Source organism: Micromys minutus (genome assembly GCF_963924665.1).
Source record: "Micromys minutus genome assembly, chromosome: 10".
Lineage (NCBI taxonomy): Eukaryota > Metazoa > Chordata > Mammalia > Rodentia > Muridae > Micromys > Micromys minutus.
In genome coordinates, this window is record NC_137979.1 from 51,852,361 (window position 1) to 51,871,657 (window position 19,297).

A 19,297-nucleotide genomic window follows, 5' to 3' on the forward strand; every position below is an offset into this window, starting at 1 on the left:
CCATGAACACTTATGCACCTACACAAACACACATGCACATGCATACATACATATCAACACAAAAAAAATAGCATAAGAAATAAAGGCTAATTTATCCTACTTATAAGTCTCTAAAATAACACTGAGTCAAAACAATCCCAGAGGCTGTCAAACCAGGATTAATAACACAACAGTCAGTGGGAGTTATTGCCAGCTTATTGAAACTTGAAAACATTTGTTTTTCACCCTCCAGAGACTCAGAAACAGAAAAAAACTCCTCATTTAGCCAAAGTCAACACTAATAGCTTTCTACCCTTTTAACTATAAGAACACAGAGCTGTGAGATCTTCATTTACTGAAGCCATTAGCATATCTAATGGTTTTAAGTCCTAAAGTTGATTTTCTCTCTCTCCTCTAAGCCTTTGCACTGAACATTTCATAGTGACACCTCTCATTGTCCCTTCAGACTTTAGCTTATAGGCCACCTCCTGAAAGAGACTTCTCTCGCATCACTAAGTAAGTGCCCCTGGATTCTGTCTGAGTCTTTAGTAACCTTTTTATTTCCTTTCTCAAATGTGTTACAGTTTATTAACCTACTGGCAATTATTTATTGTCCAATTTTGCCCTAGAATTTGAGTAGCCTCAGTAAGGTCAATAACTTTGTCTTACCTTTGCCTAATGACTGGTGGAGTGCCTGCCTGGCACACTGTAAATTTTTAATGATGAGTTAATAACTGAAAACTTATAAGTACTACTAATTCCAACCCCATCACATAAAATATTTAGGACCCTCTTCTCAAAGCTCCCATAGATAATGTACTTTTGCTCTCTGTTACTGTCTACCATGCTCCAGGAATAAGTAAAAGCATGCGTTCCAACAAGCATCAGAAAGCACTTGTTAAATAATGTATTTGAGATCCAGAGTTAGGTAATGGAGGGGCACACAAGTGTAAGTAAGAAAGAAGTGAGGAATTTTGGTTTAGTGATTTTATTAGACTCATTCACAACTAGCTATAGTTCAAAGCAAAGTACAGTACAGTGCTAAATGTATAAACAAAGAGTGAGGAACACAAAGGGGTGTGAGAGAAAGTGACCCCTTTTCTATGGCTACTGTTATTTCAGATTATGCCAGTCCAGTAAAGCCATAGCTTTGCTGCCCTCATGAAACCCCATCAACTGCCTGAAGGCCTCATCATTGGCTCAGAGATGTCCAGTCTACAGCAGTAATGCATTTGTAAAACAGAAAGGCCCTAGAACAAGTTGAAGAGCTGTAGGAGAAAGCACCAAATCCCTATGTAGATTGGCTGTTTCCAAATATGGTTTTACCTATTTCTAAAAGGATATATCTTGTACACTTTTCTTCTAGTTCCGGGTCACTAGGCTTTCACATATCTGCATCTGATCATATGCTACAGAAAATTTAATAACAAAAAAATAACAGTAACTGGTTTCAAAATGGACAATAGACTATAGTGGGTAATTCTAAATAAATAAATAAGCATACAGATGACTGGCAGGTGTATCAGAAAATGCTCATCAATGACTATCAGAGAAATGCACTCAAAATCACAGTGGATCATCACCATCACCTCACCCCAACAAGAGTGGTCCAAAAAAAGTCTGAAGGTAAGAAATGCTAGTAAGGATATGGAGAAGAAATAGCCTTTATTCATGGTTGATAGAAATATAACCCAACAACCACTACAGAAAAGGTATAGAAGATCCTCAGAAGCTTAAAAATAGAATTGCTGTATGATCCCACATCCCACAACAAGTTTTGTATCCAAAGAGAAACAAATTGCCATGTTGAAGAGATACCTGCAGTTCTATTTTCATTGCAACAGTATTCACAATACCCAAGGTATGCAAGCAACCTGAGTATTCATCAGCTGACAGATGGATAAGGAAGTTGTGGTATGCATGTACACTGAGGTACTTGCTGTTCAGCCAGAGGGGAAAAAATTACATGCCATCCTTTGCAACTCATGGATGAAAACAGTAAGTGGAAAGCCAAGCTCAAAGTAATGTGCAGAAAAGAATGTCAATAAGTGCTACTCTCACTTACAGACATGTAGTTCTAGTGTGCTATTATGCAGTAGAGGGACAATAGAAATAATAATGTAACGTACATTTCAGAAAGGTTAAAGGAAGCAGCATGCATGAGTGACAACTTGGTGCGAAAAGATGGAAGAACTGGGTCAAGCCCTAGCTAGTAGCTTTTCTTTGTCTCAAGAATTGAATAACACAGCTGCCCCATATCTTCGCCTGTCCAAATACAAGTTCAAGTACAGCTCCTTGGTGCAGAGTGAGCGGCACCACCAGTTGCTAGAACTTTTGAAATCCGAGCATCTGGGCTATATGAACCATGCCAGAAGACTGGCTGAATATGACTGGACAAGGATGGCGAGGAGGGAAGATGTTGAAGATGAAGAGGAAATAGACATCAACTCTGGCAAAACGCTATGCTGATCAATTGATTAGCTTTCTGAGTGCTTAATTGATGTCCCTTCAGATTTGGGGCAAGAGTGGATTGTGGTTGTGTGTTCTGTTGAGAAAAGAACTCTTACCGTGGTCTCCAGGGGTTGAACCAGTGCCTGCACCAAGAGTAGCTACTGTGTCAATAGGTTTTCTTCCCTTCTGCTAGGAGGCAACAGGAGAAACTCCACAACAGCCAAAGACTGCACCATCCTGAACTTCATTTACAGTGAGGCAAAGCAGACTGACTATGTTTTGTATGTGATGTGTTAGTGGGGACGTCTTTCTATGACTGTCAAACTGACTTCAAGTTCTACTGTGTACATTCAAAGTTAACAGCAGAAGAACTTGGAGAGAAAACCAAGATTCATCCTTTTAAATTTATGGGACTAAAGAATTTCCTGTGTACCCCCTAAGGGCCTATGTCAGGTGATGTCTGTGGATTTTTCTTTTGAAGTAAATGGGCTTCTCTTCTACCATAAACAGACCCACTGTAGCACTGGGTGTACTCCCTTGGTGGGATGGCTATGCCTCTGCATGGTATCAGATATTCTAGGTGTAGCTGTGGCAGCTGTCCACTGGCCACCAAGCCAGACTATGCTGGGTACCAGCTCCATCAGATCACTGAGCACAAGAGGAGCCAGGAGAAACTCACACACAGTGCTTCTGAGAATGGGCCCTATGAGCTAGAACACCTGCCAACTTTCAAGTTGAGGAGTACTCCTCACAACCCTGAGAGCCTCGTGGACAACTAAAGTGACAACCCACAAAAGACTGGGGAAGAATACAGTGATGATAGCAATGGTAACCTTGTTTTAGCTTGTTTCAGAATGCACTTTCCAAACCTATACTACCAAAAATCAGCTTTCCCCCATCTAAAATGTTGACTCAGACTGCTGGATGGAGTTAGAATCCAGGTAGATTTGAATATCTCTTGCTGTGTAAGTATATCCCAGGTCCACAATGTAAACATATTTCATTCCTAAGAAAAAATGTTTAAGAATGATTTTTAGAAGTTTTTCCACGAAGAAAATACATTTGAGGAAGTAAATATAGCTGACATAGTTAAAACATTACATATATGTGTATCAGAATACCAACTTACCCTCACGCTTGTGTATTTTTAAACTATATGTTATTGTTATATACTTATTTGTTTATAATTCTATTTATCATTTGAGAATTCTACACATATGTACAGTATATATCTATTTTCAATTATCTGTTCCCAATTTCCTTCTTCCAGCTCCTCTTGGTCCCTCCAGCATCTCCTCCTCCCAACTTCATGTTATCCTCCCTCCCTTTATCTCTCTATCCCTCCCACCTCCTCTTAATATCCCACTAAATTCATTGGTTCTGCCTCTATATACATGAGTGTGGAGCCATTCACTGGAGCATATACAACCTACTAGTGACAACTCCTCCAAAGAAAAATGAGTCTCCCTCAGCAACCATCAACTATCAATAGCTCCTCAGTTTGAGATGAGAACTCACAAGCTCCTTCCCCATCTCTTATATAGATTTAACTCTAGCTAACAGCAGTACTACTCAAAGTACTCTATATCAAAGAAAATGAAGGGTTGGAGAGATGGCTCAGCAGTTAAAAGCATATGTTGTTCTTGCAGAGAACTAGGTTTTAATTCACAGAACATACATGGTATCTCATAACTATTATTGCAGTCCCAGAGGATTCAGTGGCCTCTTCTGGCCTCCTTGGAGATCAGATGTGCATGTGGTGAACAGATACTCATGCAGATGTGACACACCTATACACCTAAAATAAATTATTTTAATAGAAAGGGAAGAGAGGCTTCCAAACTCTTTTTATGAAACCAGTATAATCTGATACAAAGACAAAATAAAAGATTAACAAAAAAATTGTAGGTGATAACCAGCTTTGCAGTTTTACCTCAGTAGGTCCCTAAGTAATTACCCACATTTGCCTCTATAATATAAAAGCATTCCACAACACTCCATACTGTTCCAACCCATATTAAATTAGGTACATCCCCAGGTGACTATAACTATAGCATTTTGTCAGATCACACAGATATCAAAGCATCCAAGTTCTGTTTCTCTGATACATTTAAAGTTTTGCTTGTTGAGTTTGTCATAGTAAAAGCTAAGAAAACTAATACACCTACACATAACTGACCAATATTGCAATGATGAGCTAAACCCGTGCCTAAAACATTTAGATTCACTGCTAGTATATTTCAGTTCTACAAATGAAAACTATAAGATTAGGTATCTCCCTGGAGTGCTAAGTGAGAATCTATTAGAAAAACAAATACAGTGCCATTGTTATAATGTATTAAACAGTTAAATAGGGTGAAGCAGACTGATTTTTTTTCTTTATAAAGGGTTTTTCTTTGAACTCTTAGGCATAGGAAACCAAGTCATCAAATAACAGTAGCTCCTTGTTACTCAAGAGTTACAAGGGTGAGTTTGTTTTGTCTTCAGTAATATGCATCGGGGGCTCCTGATACCTGCAAGTGGGAACAGAAAATGACCTGCCTCTCCCACTATCCAGTTAAAGTGTGTATATCCAGGAAAAAAGAAAAGAGAGTATGGGTGGTATGGGAGGGACAGTTTTCAACTCTGACCTGTGATTGCTTCTCTCCTAAACTATCTAAAATCAAATATAACAGGTGCTGAGAGTGGAAAATCACAAGTTGGAGATCACCGCCCCGCCCTGACCTGTAGTCTTCAAACCACTTTTGAACCTATATTAAAGTAGATCTTGATTGCCATAATTTTCAATTAGAGAGAAAGTATACTTGGTGTTTGGTCATAACTAAAATCACAATTAACAGAGTTTGCTCTGCTTTATTTCTTAGTTCACTGTTTCCCAAAATACTAATTTAAAATTGTTGACATTGGGCTGGAGAGATGGCTTATCAGTTAAGAGTGCTTACTGCTCTTAAAGAAAGCCCAGGTTTGGTTGTCAGCATCCATATTGAGAAATTCATGACATAACTCTAGCCCCAGGGACTCTGACACCATCTGATCTCTGTGGGCCACACAGTACACAAACTCATGTAGGCTCACATGCATACATATAAATAAAGATAAGTACATCTAAATTTGTCAACATAAATGATTAATGGTTTTAATGATGTTAATATCTTTAATGATATTAATAATTAAGTGTTCTTGGAAGGCAGAAACATGGATCTCTGTGAATTCAAAGTCACCTTAGTCTACAGATCAAGTCCCAGGACAGCAAGGGCTACATAGAGAACCCCCTCAAAATAAAAAAATAAAAAAAAAAAAGAAGAAGAAGAAGAAGATACTATAAAAAGATATCTTGTCTTTTATACTGGTAGGAGTTTTTGTCATTTTCTACTGAATGAGAGAAGTAACATTACTCCTAAGCAAGTATAATGTTCTTATGATACTCTAAAAAATTGTTATTTTGAAAACTATAATACAAGTCTAAAGTATTACTGCTTAATTGCTTAGGAGTAGTTTTATTTTCATGGTTTCAATTCCCAATAGAGATTAGTAGAAAGCCTGAATTGAGAACAGGCTTTGAATATTCTTTGAATAACATGCTGAGGATTTGAGTTTCATTCTGCTTCTGTGAGAAATACACATCTTAAGGGAAGAAAGAATTTATTTCAGCTTCCAGGTTAGTCCATTGTGGAGGGAACTCCGAGAAGGAACTTGAAAGCAAGCCTGCTTGCTGTTCTACACAATATTCTATCTGACCAAGGAACACACATCTAAGGATGTACAACAGGAACCTTGGAAGAGTGCTGCTTGCTGGGAGGCTTAAATGCTGCCTTATACTCAGCAAGCTTTTCTTATACAGTTCAAGCCACTTGCCCAAGTCCCTCCTGCATCAAGACAACTTCAGAAGATGACTTCCCATTTGACAGTAATGAAGGTAGAGAGAGCCAGAATGCAGCTAGAGAAGCAATGATCAAGACAAACACTACCACAACCCAGACATACAGGCCAGTATGATCTAGCCAGTTTCTAAATTGAGGGCCTGCTCTCAAGTGACTCTAGGATAATCTAGTTGACAATTGAAGCTAATTGGAGCAGAGTGTTTAAAGGGAATACTGAAGGAAATACAAGTCATTGAAGAATATTTTTAGCAGTATTTTGATGAACTTTTTAAATATATTGTTGGAATGGGCCAAGGAGTAGACATTGAAATACAGAGTAGAAACCATGGTTCTCTTAACACGTAGGTGAAAAAGTTAAGTCGGTGGTACTTGGTTTTATGCCTGTCTAGCCATGTTTGGCGAAAAATTAGTCTTAAAGTCTTTGTTTTAAAGGAAAAACTCCAGCTTCAACAGATGACTTTTACTTGACAGTGATAGAGGTAAAGAGAGCCAGCAGGCAGCTAGAGAAGCAAAAATAAATCTTCCATGTTTGAGATGTCTCTGTGGGAGTCATGTACATTGAGGTAAAAGTTGAAACCAGGAGACAAGAGCTACCTAGGAGGAAAAGAAGGCAAAGACATTACATCACTGGAAGAAATGGGGAAAGTACCTGCACATTGTCACAGTTATCAAGAGATAGTTGGGTTTTTGTTGTTGTTGTAGAGCTTCTTCTTGGGTGGTTTGGTTTGGTTTGGTTTGGTTTGGTTTGGTTTGGTTTGGTTTTGAGGTGTGTTGATGTTTAGGTTTTTTTTTCATTTATTTATTTATTTATTAGAGACAGAGCTTTCCTGTGTAGCCCAGGCTGTCCTGGAACCCTCTCTTTAAACCAGGCTGGTCTCAAACTCAGAGATCTTCCTGTCTCTGCCTCCCATGTTTCAGGACTAAAAGCATGAGCCACCACCACCCAGCTTGTTTTTACTTTAAAAGTAAATTTTAAATTTTTTGTTAATTTCACTATGGAAGCCCAGTGTAGGCATAGCTCCCAAGGAGATAGCTTTAATAAGACCCCAAATAAGACCTGATGCTGGAAGGGAAAACTAAGAGTAATAAACATATAGGTTAAGAGAAAAATTAGATTACTTCACAACAAAAAAGCTACCAGTGATGTTAGAGAACTAGAAGCCATCTTAAATTTGTAATCCTACTGCCTCAGCCTCTTGAATGCTTGGTAGAATTACAGGCACAGGACCAGCAAGGTCTTTTTTTTTTTTAAATAAAAATCTGGTATGTCTCTATTCAAAAAGAAATGAATCATAATGTCACCCTCACTTCACCTGTCTTATGTGCTATTCATATACTCAGTGCCCAGTCAATGGCAGTAACAAACACTGTCATCTCTAGGTGCAGATGCACACTGGAGAAATTTAAGTACTATAGTATAAATAAAAGAAATCTCTAGGATAAAGCCAATTCTGTGTCTTAACTGAAAATCTCATTCACGGTGTGTTGTGGTAAATATTAAATAGTGGAAACCTTTTATCCCGCGCTAGAGCTAGCACCCGTGGGGCCACATGGCACTGCAGGGTATCTCTAACTTAGTGGCTCCATGCTGTCTCTAAGTACTCAAGTGTTGTTCACTCTACCACCCCTGCATGTTATTTTCACTCACTTTCCTCCACCACCCAGTATAAACATGACTCCACAAACATTAACTTCTCAAACAGGTTGATATGTTAAATTTTCAATCCACTCTGGCGATACCTCAGAAAATTGGATATAGTACTACCTGAAGACCCAGCTATTCCACTTCTGGGCATATACCCCAGAGACACTTTAATACACAACAAAGATATATGCACCACAATGTTCATAGCGGCTCTATTTATAATAGCCAGAAGCTGGAAGGATCCCAGATGTCCTTCAGAAGACGAATGGATACAAAAATTGTGGTACATTTACACAATGGAGTACTACTCAGCCACCAGAAACAATGACTTAACCAAATTCTTAAGAAAATGGCTGCATCTAGAGAAGATCATCCTGAGTGAGATAACACAGTCACAAAAGAACAGACATAATATGCAGTCACTGATAGTGGGATGCTAACCCCAGAGGCTCGCACTGCCTCAGAAACAACTCACAGACTGTATGAAGTCCAAGAAATAAAGAAAACAAAAAATATACATATATTCACAAAACAAGAAGACTTTGACTATTTCCATGTTGCGTTTTGTTTTACATGTACTTTACGCTTATTGTAACTAGTAGGTTTTCAATGCATACTGTCAAGCCCTTGAAAAAAATCAAGTACTGACTAAAAAATATATTCACATGGTTTTATGTAAAATTTATTTTAATGTCTGAAAAAACAGTACTGACAAAAATGTATAATTTTAAGCAAAAAATGTTTAAAATCTGTACATTTATCTTTGTTTTGCAAAATAAAGTCGTTAAAAATTTTTTTTTCAATCCACAAACCCTCTACATAATAAGCTTACAACCCATGGACAAAGATATAAACTGCCATCTAAATGAGATAAATAGACCCATAGAACCCCTTATAAATAATCATAACAACCTTATCAATCTAGAGATGTGATGAGAGAAACATTTACATCTACTTTCATCTTGCTTCCTCCAGAATCTCCACCTCTCTCCTCCTCTTCTTTTTTTTCAGCTTTTTTCCTCTGTCCCACTCTCTACTGTCCAACCATGTATCACCTTGACATCAACCTACAACTGTCAACACAGGATTTTTTTTTTGTTACCTTTATAATCCCAGCAGACATGGATTCTCATTCATGACTCTTAAAGCCTAAGTAGATTAGAGGCCTTTGTCCAGGAGCTATCGTTACAATTACACAGTCGTGGATAAGTCACTTAAAAAAATAATAATACACCAGGAAAGCTCCAGTAACTCTGCTGTTACCAGCTGGCTGGGATTTTGAGGTCTCTGCCTCTGGTACATCTAACTTCCATAGCTCTGCCACACCAGACTAACAAAAGGGCTTTCAGTTTCCTTTCTGTGAGAGTTCAGTGGACATTTTCAGATGGTGGAATGTGAAAACCCTGTGCTCAGACCTCAAGATGATAGTGATGATTCCACACAAATTAAGGGAATTCTTCCAGCTAAATAATTTCTTTCACATGTGATTAACCTTATGTGGCTAAGCAAGGTAACCTAGCATCTGTAGTTTAGAAACTCTGTGAAGAGACATTTGTGATTTCTTTCAAAATCTTACTGAAATGAAGATTCTGGGATAGTTTATATCTGTAATATGAAAGCTGACCCACCTCATAGTCTCCTGGTTCAAAAGGAGAGATGGGGGAAGATAACCTAGTGTACTCCCTCCTAACTTGCTTTGTTTTCGTTTGCTTGACCAAGTAGATTCTAGGGATGAAACTCAACTCATCAGGCATGGTGGTAGATACCTTCACTGCTGAGACTCTAATGTCCAATTTTTTGTCTTAAAAGTATCATGAACATTTTTATATGAAGTGAGATGCATTGGGTATTATGGAGAATATAGGTGATCTAGATTTTTCTATCAATAATGTTAATAGAAATACATACATGATTTACTTATACAACACAAACATGTTGACACGTAAAAGAATACATTGCTGGGGATATAACTCAGTTGTAAAGTATTTGCCTAGTTTGTAGGAAATTTTGGGATTGATCTCCTACATCTCAGAAACCAGGTGTGATAGTACACAGCTCTATGCAGGACTCAGAAGGCAGAGGCAGGATCCGAAGTTTAATGTTGAACAGGTGAAATGGCCACAGGGTAAAGGTGTTTGTTGCCAAACCTGATGGATGACCTGAGTCTGATCACCAAGATCTTCATGGCAAGAGAAAAGTGACTTCTACATGTTCTCTGGCCTGTATGTATGTATGTGTATATACATTTAGAAATTAAAAATGGGTTTTGAGGCTTAGGCGACATAAGGCCTTATATCAATAGAAAGAAAGAAAAGGGGAAAGGAACAAAGGAAATCGTTGGACTAGGAATGTAGCTCAGTGGCAGTGTGTAGCCCTAGGTTTGCTTTTTAGCATCACATAATTCTGTGTGTTGGAAGGTGGAGATTAACACTTAAAGATTAGCATTGGGATACTTTGGGGCCAGGACAGAACACAAGATTCCGGTATAAAAGCATTAAACAGTAAAACATAATTGTTTTATTTAAAGTAACCGAAAATTAGAGCAGTTTAGATGCTACACAGTCAGGGCTCAGGCTCAGTTTTTTCAGTCCTTTTTAGCCTAGCCCTGCTTTTGGCCTTGTCCTCAGATCACAATTTGAGCCAAGGAGGCAGTTCTGGACATCATGGGCAGATATGACATCCAAGGAGTTGGGAGGAGGCCTTTCTCTTTCATAAACAAATTAGAAGTTTGCTATCAGAGCATTACGGGAGAGTGGATGCTCTCAGGAAACTCAGTCTACTGGAAGAGAAAGCTTGTAACAGTGTGGTAAACACTATACTGGAGATTCTACACGTCTACTGGTGGCATCAAAAAGAAAGTATTCCACTGTATTGGCTGGCCATCAATTCATTTTGCAACGTGATGAGTTTAGGTACCAAGGGACACTCCAAATGGAGAAATCTAATAAACAACCTCTAAAACTGAGGCTGCAGGCAGAGAAGTATACATGGAGCAAAATATATGAGCTATAGACAGTGTCCGCTGTGAGGACTGCTGCACTGGCTCAGTGAGGACACAAAAGAAACGAGCACCAAGTCTGGGGGGCACTGATGAGGGCTGCTGACAGTGACAGACAATAAAAATGAAAATGGATCAGTGTTATCTGCACAGGGACTGGGAATAAGCCGACTGGAATAGCTTCTGTAATGCCCAGACATGTTTCTTGCCTAGTAGCAAATGTCCTTCCCCAAGGTACTAACTCAATGGTATCTAGTTTGGTTGGAGATATGGCTGGACCTGAATAGTCAAGGCAAAACTGAGGCATTAAGTTTTTTAAGATGACTCTCTTTCTTTGCAGGAGTGGCCACACATTACTTGCCTTCTGGTTCTCCCGCCAAGAGGGAAAACTAAACCGACAGCAGACTATTGAACTAGGACATCACATCCTCAAAGCACACATCTTTAAGGTAATCTACATATGTCTAATATATATATATAATAACAATATATACATACATATTAGAAATTTTACATATATATATATTATAATCCAAGAAATGTATAGTCTACATGAAAGCATAGAAGGAAATTGTTCTCCTTATTTTAAGCCCACAGTTCACTATTCCTCACTATGACTGTTACAGTTTATCACTGTGTTTGATGCTCTAGTCCTGTGGGATCATAGTATAGCTCAGAAGTGCTTGCCTAGCATGCAGAAGGCCCTAGACTCAGTATCCAGCACTGCAGAAATAAGTCTCGGGCAGAAATAGTGGCACACATGTAACCAGCAAGGGAGGCTGAGGCTGAGTACTTCCAAGACTTTAGAGTCAGCTGGGGTCACATAGCAAGACTCTGCCTCACAAGAAGAAAAATCTGATAGTTCTAAACCCCTGTGGGTCCCTCAGAGTTCTTCCTTGACTTTGAATTGAAAAATCAAGCATCTTAAACAGTACTCTAAGAACCTCAGAAATTCTTCCCAGTATAAAAGCACACAGCCAGAGAACATCATATGAACAGAAGTGAAACTCACTGTGACAAGTCCTTTATTTGAATAACTGTCTTGTCTAACAATTCATTATATCAAAAATGACCTTACTCAGTTACTTTGCTTTCTATGAGTAGAATACCACGAATACAGCAGACAAGCATCCAGGTTCAAGTAAGTGTCCACCACATCCATAAACACTAAGGTAGTTGTTATCGGGCTCATTGGGAAATAACTATCAGTCTTCTAACATTCAATCTGCATGGAATAAGATGCAAAGATGAAAGTGATGCTTGCCTTTTTACAGCGTAAAATAAACAACACAGTACTGGAGAAAGAATATGAAGTTTTATTTAACCTAATGTGACTTCAGCACATAAGAGCCTATATTTAAGCTGCATACTTCTTTGATGAGCACAGTTCCATCTTGTGTTGTTGCAGACAGTGTGGCTGTCTGAGATAAGAGTGGCTCTCTGTGACTCGGCTGTAAACACTGGTGTGCAGCAGAGTGATGACATGTCTGCAAGCTAAAGAACGAGGACTAGACGCTGGTGTTCCCGGTGCTGCCCTGACGGGATCCTTTCGGTGCAGAGGCTGTTGAGAGGCTTTAGCTTCTCCCAGACTGAAGCCCTAGGTTCCTATCAGCTGAGGCTCATGCAGAGTCAAACGTAGACATGACTATATCCAGTTCCACCCAGAACTTCTCCTCAGCAGTCCAAATTATCCCTTACTTGTTTGAGACCTTTTCTCAATGTCCTTTAAAATAAGAAAAGGCTAAAAACCTATGATTCTGGCCTTCTACATTCTCTTGTTTTGATAACTTTATGTACCAGATGAAATTCACCAGGGTTAGGAGTGTGAGTGTGTGTGTGTGTGTGTGTGTGTGTGTGTGTGTTTGTGTGCACCTAGAGGTATAATGGTACTGAGCACAATGGTATAAGGTACAAATTTGGGCCAGGCTCAGCAACATAGACCACATCTCAAAAAATAAAAACAAGAATTGATAGGATTTCTGGGTCATATAGTAACTAGGCTTAACATTTTGAAAAATTGTCAATCTGTTTTCAAAAGTGTCTATACCATTTTACAGTCCCACCAGTAGTACCTGCAGTGTGGGAGAATTCTAGTTTCCTTACACAGTCTGGAAACAGTGCTCAGTGGTATACATTATCCCCAAAACCAAAAAAAAAAAAAAGTCATTTGTCTTTTGTTTCACCTAAAAGTGAATGCAAAATAGTATTTTATTGTGTGGTGTGATGTAAGGTTTGGTTTGGTTTTAAGTCTTATGTGGGCCAGACTAATTTGAAATTCACTATGTAGTTGACTAGGCTGTCCTTGAACTTCTGATCTTCCTGCTTTCACCTCCCACAAGCTGGAATTGCAGACTGTGCCATTATTCCTGGCCTCATTGTGGTTTTGATTTGTATTTCCTAATGACTTAGGGTCACCTAGAATGCTCTTATATCCTTACAGTTGTCATTTAGGTTTGTTTGGGGTTTTTTTTCCCCTTTTGAGACAGTTTTCTGTAACCCAGACCTGCCTCAAAAATTCTTTGCAATGAAGGATAACCTTGAATTCCTTATCATTCATCCTCTGCCTCCAAAATTGTGGGGTTATAAGTAAACAAAACTGTACTCAACTTTATTTTTTTAAACTAGAAAAAAGCAAGATTTTGGAAATTGTGTCCAGAGCTGCTCTAATCCAGTTTATAATTCAGGCTGTTTCATCAGATTGAGTCTAGTCATTGGGGAGATTTTGAGTATCTTTGCAGTTTCTCCCAAATTCTTCCCTGTAAAATGACCCTTTGGTTAGTCAGTCATACAGCATTAGAACAGACATATTAGCTAGGACGAAGACTTGTAAATAGAAGAAAAGTCCTTGGGCCAACATGTGGCACAAGAAGAGACTGCTCTTGCTTTCTTGCTCTTTCTTGATGTATTCAAAAAGACTAAATCATTGACATATTTTTGGCAATATCCTGGCTGGTAAAAAATCACATTTACCTGTCATCTTTGTTAAGTTTTGGCTGAAACTATCCTCATATCTTAGAAGAGAAAGAACCCAACTCCACCAACCAGGATAAATCAAAAGTCTATAGTACAAGTAGAGCTGGTATTCCAGGTCTGACTCTACTGTGTTTTCTCTTCCTTCTTGTGTGTACTCCAGTGCTGCTCTTTGATCCTCCCACTAGCATCTGGTCTTGCCTGTTCTCTTTCCCATTCTTCTTTTTCTTTTGTTTTTGTTTTTGTTTTATGGTTGTTTTTGTTTGAGACAGGGGTTTCACTCTGTAGCCCTCTCTGTCCTGGAACTCCCTAGGGAGACCAGACTACCTTCAGACTTAGAGTGATCTTCCTGCTTCTTCCTCTAAAGTGCTGGAACATCACCTGGCTGTCACCGTGCCCAGCCAGTCCATCTCTTTTCCCTCTAGCTCTAATCAAGGTTAAATGATCCACCAGCCTTACTTGTAAGTCACTAAAATAATTTAAACCACTAAGCATGAAATTTTAACTCCTCTTTACTTTAGATTTCAATTGGAAAAGAGCAAATAATGCCCAGTTGGGATAATAAGAATAAATAAAGCCATAGGAGTAGATGGTGTTGTCTAAGATGAAACAGAGAGCCAACTATAGAATGGTTTGGAATTAGAGTAAAGGAAGGAGAAAGAAATCAACTGCCTTGTCTTTGTAGTTGCTACTTTTTCAGCTGAGAATTCAGAAGTAAATGCCTGATTCAGGTATTGTGAACGTTTTAGTAGTAATCTTGATTATAATAGACAGAACATGAACCTTAGGGTTTTTTTAATTTTTAAAAAATTAAAAGCTGTCTTTTAATTGCACTCCAGTAGCTTCATGACTTTGAACAATTCACTTAATAATCTTTAGGTTGTTTCCTCTGTAAATAGTATTAAGTTCTATCTCGCAGGGGCCGTTTTGAGGAGAAGATTAAGCTGAAGGATCTAATGCATGAAAATGTCCTAAATACAAAACTTGACACATATTAAATCCTGAGTAAATTTTAGATTCCCTTTCTTTTTTTTTTTTTCCTCACCTACAGTTTATGAGATGGGATATAGGTTAGGGCTTTACTGCTGATAGTTTCAATTGATATTAATACTTTCTGATGATTTTTCTAAGTTGTTCATGTACTTTATCATTCTTCAACAGTCTTAGTGAAATTAATACATACTCTAAATCAAGAGGCTGAGACCCAGATGGGGAGTTGGAACTTTAGTTCCTGGCTTTCTAGGCTCTTCTTTGAAGATGAACCTTACAACCTAACTCTAAGCCTGAATGAGTAGCTTTTGGAATTCTTTCAAAAAGAACTCTATAAATAGTTGATCTCATGTCAAAATAAGAAATCATAACTTGGTGATAAACTTGCTTCAGGATTTTTATGTGTATTTTCATATTAACTAATTAGCCAAATAAGAAAGTTGCAAATTGACATTCCTGTTATTAGCACAAATTAGAAGTTCTAAAATAGTAGTGATTAGAAACTCTCCTCTGCCCTCTATCCTTTCAGTGTAACCAGTTCTTGGAAAACAGATGACAACTCTAATGGAAAGATTCAGAACAGAGCTGCACAAGGCCATAAACAGTATGGGTGATTTGGAAATTAAGTAGCCACTTTTAAATAATAGAAGAGATTGAAAGGAACAGTAATTCTCTTGTAGTTTTTGGGCTTTAAACTAGATTCTGTTTCCCCCTCCCTGAGGTATTGTGTTGCTGAGATCCCACTGGTCTACTTTGCCAGGATTTGACCTAGCTCTATGGTTGACCCTCTCTAGTCCATCATCTGTAACTAGGATAGAATGATACAAGAGGCTGGATAGTCATGATCAGCATCCTTGCCCCTCATTTTGTCCAGGTGTGTGTTCATATTGAGACTACTTAAACACAGGCAGCCACTTTGACAAAGTCATGTCATCACAGTCACTTTTTTAAGTTAATGTTAGGGCTATAACCAATAGAGTGCTTGCCTAGCATGCACAAAGCCCTGGGTTCATTGCAACACATCAGAAACCAAATATGGAGACTGTGTGCCTGTTAAGTGTTAAAGACAGGGGGATCAGAAGTTAATCCTGCTAGGAAAACATGAATGAGACCCTGTCCCAAATTTTTTTTTTCACTTATAAGACATTACAGACACCTGTCAGTTGGTGGCACATACCTTTAATCTCAGCACTTAGCAGATGCAGAGGCTGATGGATTTCTGAGTTTGAGGCTAGACTGCTCTACAGAGTGAGTTCCAGGATAACCAGGACTACACGGAGAAACTGTCTCAAAAAACAAACATAAAAACAAAAACAAATACATTGCAGAAAATGTGATGGGAAGAGTATAAGAGTCAGAGTACCAGGATGCCTGCTGCTCGATAGTGTCTTCTAGACATGAGAGGGAAATCTTACCAATATGGTCACCTAAACAAAACATACACAGTGGCAACACCAGTAAATATGCCAGTACAAACAAGAAACGTTTCACAAGGCCCCACTTACAGATATGAATTGAGCAGTGGCTGCTGAGTCAGCCTTCTTCAGGGATGAACCTCCCAATAGATTATCCAATACAAGTGGTGAGCCCTAAACACACCTACAAAGTCTCCATAGAGCGTGTTTGGGGTGTGTGTGTGTGTGTTCACACGTGCATGTGTACGTGCATGCGTGCATGAGTGTGAAGTCATAAACTTGGAGTGATGGGCATGGGAGGAGTTGGAGTAGAAAGGGGTTGAAAATGAGGAATTATAGTACTCACATATAAAATTAACAAAAAATTTTAAATTTTAATTTAAAAAATTACACATGGTGTTTGTTAGCCTGATGTTTTTGTAAGGTTCCTAACAGTAGGAATGAGGGACTCTTTTTGCCTGCTCTTGGGACCCTTTTTTTCCTACTGGGTTGCCTCGCCCAGCCTTGATGTAAAAGTTTGTGCCTATCATATTATATCATGTTACATATGTTTAATAGATATCCCTGGGAGTCCTGGTCTCTTTTTTCCTTAGGAGTGGATCTGGAGGAGAGCTGCAACTTTGGGGGAGCATTAGGAGTGGAATAGAAACTGTGGTCAGAAAGTATTGAAAACAAACAATAAGTATAAAAAAGGGAAGACCAATTCTAAAAATAAATAACCTGGGTTGTTTGTTTGTTTGTTTGTTTTATTCAGAGTTTCTACTATGTAGCCGTAGGTAGCCTTAAATCTTCCTGTCTAATCTTCCTCTGAGTGCTGGGATCACAAGCATGTAACCACCATATCTTTACAAATTAAACTTAAAGTCTGCATGTTTATCTCAGCTGTAGGCGATACGTTAGCTATTGTCCTGCCCACACCCTCATGCAGTGTATTCACAAACTGTTCTTTAAAATAAATATTCCATGTTTATGTGGTCACACCATCCCTACAGAAAGAAAAAAGACACCTGTGCCAGAAAGGCCTGTGACAGTCCAGCCTCCTGAGGCATGCATATCTGTCTTTGTACCTTTTCTCCAGAAGAATTCTATGCGAACAGCATGGCCACTGTGACTTGGTGTTGTTAGATGAACTTATGCCTTTAAACAACAAATATTTCTTTGTAAATGTTCCTTCTATAGTATATCAAATGAATAGAGCACCTTACATTTCAAAGAGCAAAGCAAACAAAATTATTATACATTTAAAAATAATTCTTCCCCAGACCACCTAACTCCTTTTTTTTTCCCTTTGAGACAGGGATTCTCTGTGTAGCTCTGGCTATTCTGGAACTCAGTCTCTGTATCTCTGTCGACCAGGCTGCCCTCAAACTCTGATCTGCCTGCCTCTGCCTTCTGAATACTGCGATTACAGGCATGCAACTTCCCAAGTTTTATTGTTTTTGGTTTCCTGCCCTTAGGATTTTCTGTTTTAATTCAGCTGACCCATTTTTTAGCAGAAGGCAAGATGCTTGGAAGAGTATCTCACCACCAGGCAATTTAAAGACAGAATTATTCATTTCTCATTTATAGTACAGTCTAGAGCAGATCGTTGTACAGCTTCCTTCTGAGTAGTAGTTCTGAAAACACCTTATGATTCAGAAATTCTCTACTGAATTCTGTCTCAGTTAGGGTTTCATTGCTGTGAAGGGACACCATGACGAGGCAGCTCTTATGAGGGACAGCATTTAATTGGGGCTGGCTTACAGTTAGTTTCAGTTCATGGCAGGAAGCATGGAATCATCAAAGCAGACTCGGTGCTGGAGGAGCCAAGAGTTCTACATCTTGATCTGAAGGCAGCCCAGAAGAGAGAACCTATCATCCACAGGCAGGCAGAGGGAGGGCCTCTCTTCTTCTTGAGCACTAGGAGCCCTTAAAGCCTGCCTACACAGTGACATACTCCCTCCAACAAGGCCATACCTCCTAATAGGTACCACTTCCCATGGGCCAAGCATATTGAAATCACCATAGATCCTCTGAATCTGCTGTTCCAAGGAACAGTAGAAAGTCTGCAGGAACATAGCAAGGTTGGGAGCTAAGCCTTAACAAGGCATTTTACGAAGGCCCAGATTTTATTAGCCAGAGTTGAGTCATATGAGCCATTGAGGTGCAATGGAGACTGGTAACTATAGTTTTCCCAAATGTCCAGGAATAAAATGAAATGAAGATAAAAAAAATCAAAGTATCTCTGTCATAGCATTATTTTAGTGACTTAAGTTACTTAGTGAAGAAAGCTAATGGAGGAAAAAAATGGGAAAGTAAATTATATTCAGATATAAAGCCAAAATATGGTAAGTGTTCTAAGTTACTATATTTCTATAAAACTAGTCTCTGTTCCTATCATAGTTGCTGTATTTACAACAATGTATGAACATTGTTAAAATGAGACTCTGTACTCTTTCATTACTACCAAAATCTAGGGGCTACTCACTTAGTACTAATGATACTACTAATAATTAATGATTATAAATAATACTAGTAATAACTAACTCACTGGAGTGGTTATACTCATCTCTAATTCCAGCACTTGAGAGGCAGAGACAAGTGAATCTCTGAGTTTGAGTTCAGCCTGGTCTGTATAGCAAGTTCTAGGACACCAGAGCTACATAGACTTTGTCTCTCCACAAAATGTGTGTGCATTTATTATACTTTTTATTACTATCATTTGATTGCCTCTGTACTAATTGTTATTTGATCATCTCTGTATTTTCTCAGGGTTTGAGTAAAAAGGTTGGTGTATCGTCCTCCATCCTCCAAGGACTCTGGGTCTCCTACAGCACAGAAGGTCTTTCCATGGCCTTGGCCTCTTTACGGAATCTCTACACTCCAAATATAAAGGTAGACACAAAGAAACTGAAAATAGCTTAAATAATTGACTGGAAAATATTATTAGAAGAACATCAAGTAGCCATCTAGTTGATTCCTAACTTTC

The 19,297-nt window shown here is 38.7% G+C and overlaps 1 protein-coding gene and 1 pseudogene across 2 annotated transcripts in view; both read left to right on the plus strand.

The window, feature by feature from the left end:
• TANC2 (tetratricopeptide repeat, ankyrin repeat and coiled-coil containing 2) overlaps positions 1-19,297 on the plus strand; it is a gene marked incomplete at both ends in the record, with an annotated part of 236,840 nt that overhangs the window by 187,261 nt on the left and 30,282 nt on the right. The window contains 2 exons of the mRNA XM_080922462.1: positions 11,295-11,403; positions 19,081-19,203. Of these exons, the coding sequence (XP_080778588.1) occupies positions 11,295-11,403; positions 19,081-19,203 (232 nt within the window). The remainder of the gene's footprint in view (positions 1-11,294; positions 11,404-19,080; positions 19,204-19,297) is intronic.
• On the plus strand, positions 2,164-3,209 carry LOC308425379 (snurportin-1-like; annotated as a pseudogene). The gene has a single exon. The product of its transcript is annotated as a snurportin-1-like (transcript).